At 52.4% G+C, this 1359-nt stretch overlaps 1 protein-coding gene across 1 annotated transcript; it reads left to right on the top strand.

Annotated features, from left to right (window-relative positions):
* The first annotated feature begins 279 nt into the window (after positions 1-279).
* On the top strand, positions 280-798 carry LOC144153180 (CCR4-NOT transcription complex subunit 7-like). Its single transcript, XM_077684830.1, has one exon. The coding sequence runs from the start codon at positions 280-282 to the stop codon at positions 796-798; it is 519 nt and encodes a 172-aa protein (XP_077540956.1).
* The last annotated feature ends 561 nt before the right edge of the window (positions 799-1359 follow it).

Raw genomic sequence — 1359 nt, 5'->3', positions numbered from 1 at the left:
TGGCGCTCCGTGACAAAAAAGCTTCACGTTCAAACCATCGCAGTCGTTCGACGGAGGGGTGCATGATTTATTCTCCCTTTTTATAAGCTCCAACGGGGGCATAGTCAATGCTTTAGCCCTGGCCAATCCTCCTTACGTACCAAAACTTCAAGGGTATCACAGCCATCACCACCATCATTATCATCAGCTCATCCAGAGCTAGAAGAAGACGACGGTGTCAGTCGCACGCACAGGAGCCACTGCTTCCACGGAACAGTTCGAGGACGGCGCGCATTCGTCATGCACCGCACCATCTTCGTACTCAGCGCTCCCTGGTACAACGACGTGAACAATGGGGCGAGAGCTCTGACGGGACCCAGCACCATTCGAGAGGCATGGGCCTGGAACCTAAACGAAGAGTTCGGCGCCATCATGCACCCCGTACAGAAGTACAACTACATTGCGGTGGTCACGGAGTTCCCCGGTGTTCTGGTGAGGCCTGCGGACCCTGAGCTCCAGCCGTCGGTTTACCAACACTCGTTGGTACCGGGCAACGTAAACCTGATGAAGCTCATCCAGCTCAGCTTTAGTTTGCAAAACAAAAACGGCCGGCCAGAGCCGGACTACTCCACGTGGGAGTTCAATTCCAAGTGTAGCCTCGAGGTTGGCGTCTATGCAAAGGACATGCGCAAAGGAGATGGGATCGACTTGAACGAGTTCGTTGAGTGGTCTATGACACCCGGAATTGTCCTCTTCGACAACGTGATATTCTCGTCTTCTGCGGAACATACGATTTCGGCGACGCAGTTAAGGTACTGACGGGGCAGAATTCACCGTAGAAGAGGACGGAGTTCTTCGAACTGCTTCTAATGTACTTCCCGGCAATCTACGACATAAAGTGCATTCTGCCGAGCTGCTCCAGTCTCTGGGGAGGCCTGCAAAACGTGGCAAATGACTTGGAGGTAAAACGAGTTGGGAGTCAAGGCCAGACTTGCGGGGGCAGTCTTGAAGATGCGATAAGTGTATCATGGAGGACAGATACTTCGGGGAAGTATTGAGTTTGGGGGGAGTCAATTTGATATTGTGTGGCCGCAAAAACTACCGCCACTGCACCGCTGAGCAGCTTGGACGTGCCAGATCATCATACCGAGGCTGAGCTCCGCCATGACTGCATACGCTTACCAGAGAATCTCAGTGGCGCTGATCTCTACCGCAATGACTCGTCGTGATAACAGTACTTTCGCCAATTGGGCACATCCTTGCCACAATTTGACGGCTTAGGTTATGTGCTTGTTCAGTGCTCCGCTTTGCTGCTGTTCCTCCAGAAATATGCAGACAGGCCGCAAACCATTGAATATTTTCCTTCCTCACCTATTGTCT

Source organism: Haemaphysalis longicornis, unplaced genomic scaffold, assembly GCF_048455015.1.
Source record: "Haemaphysalis longicornis isolate Haplotype H1 unplaced genomic scaffold, Haemaphysalis longicornis Haplotype H1 scaffold_9, whole genome shotgun sequence".
Taxonomy (NCBI): Eukaryota; Metazoa; Arthropoda; class Arachnida; order Ixodida; family Ixodidae; genus Haemaphysalis; species Haemaphysalis longicornis.
Note: the sequence above shows the minus strand (reverse complement) of the source record. Positions and strands in the feature narration are given on the sequence as shown.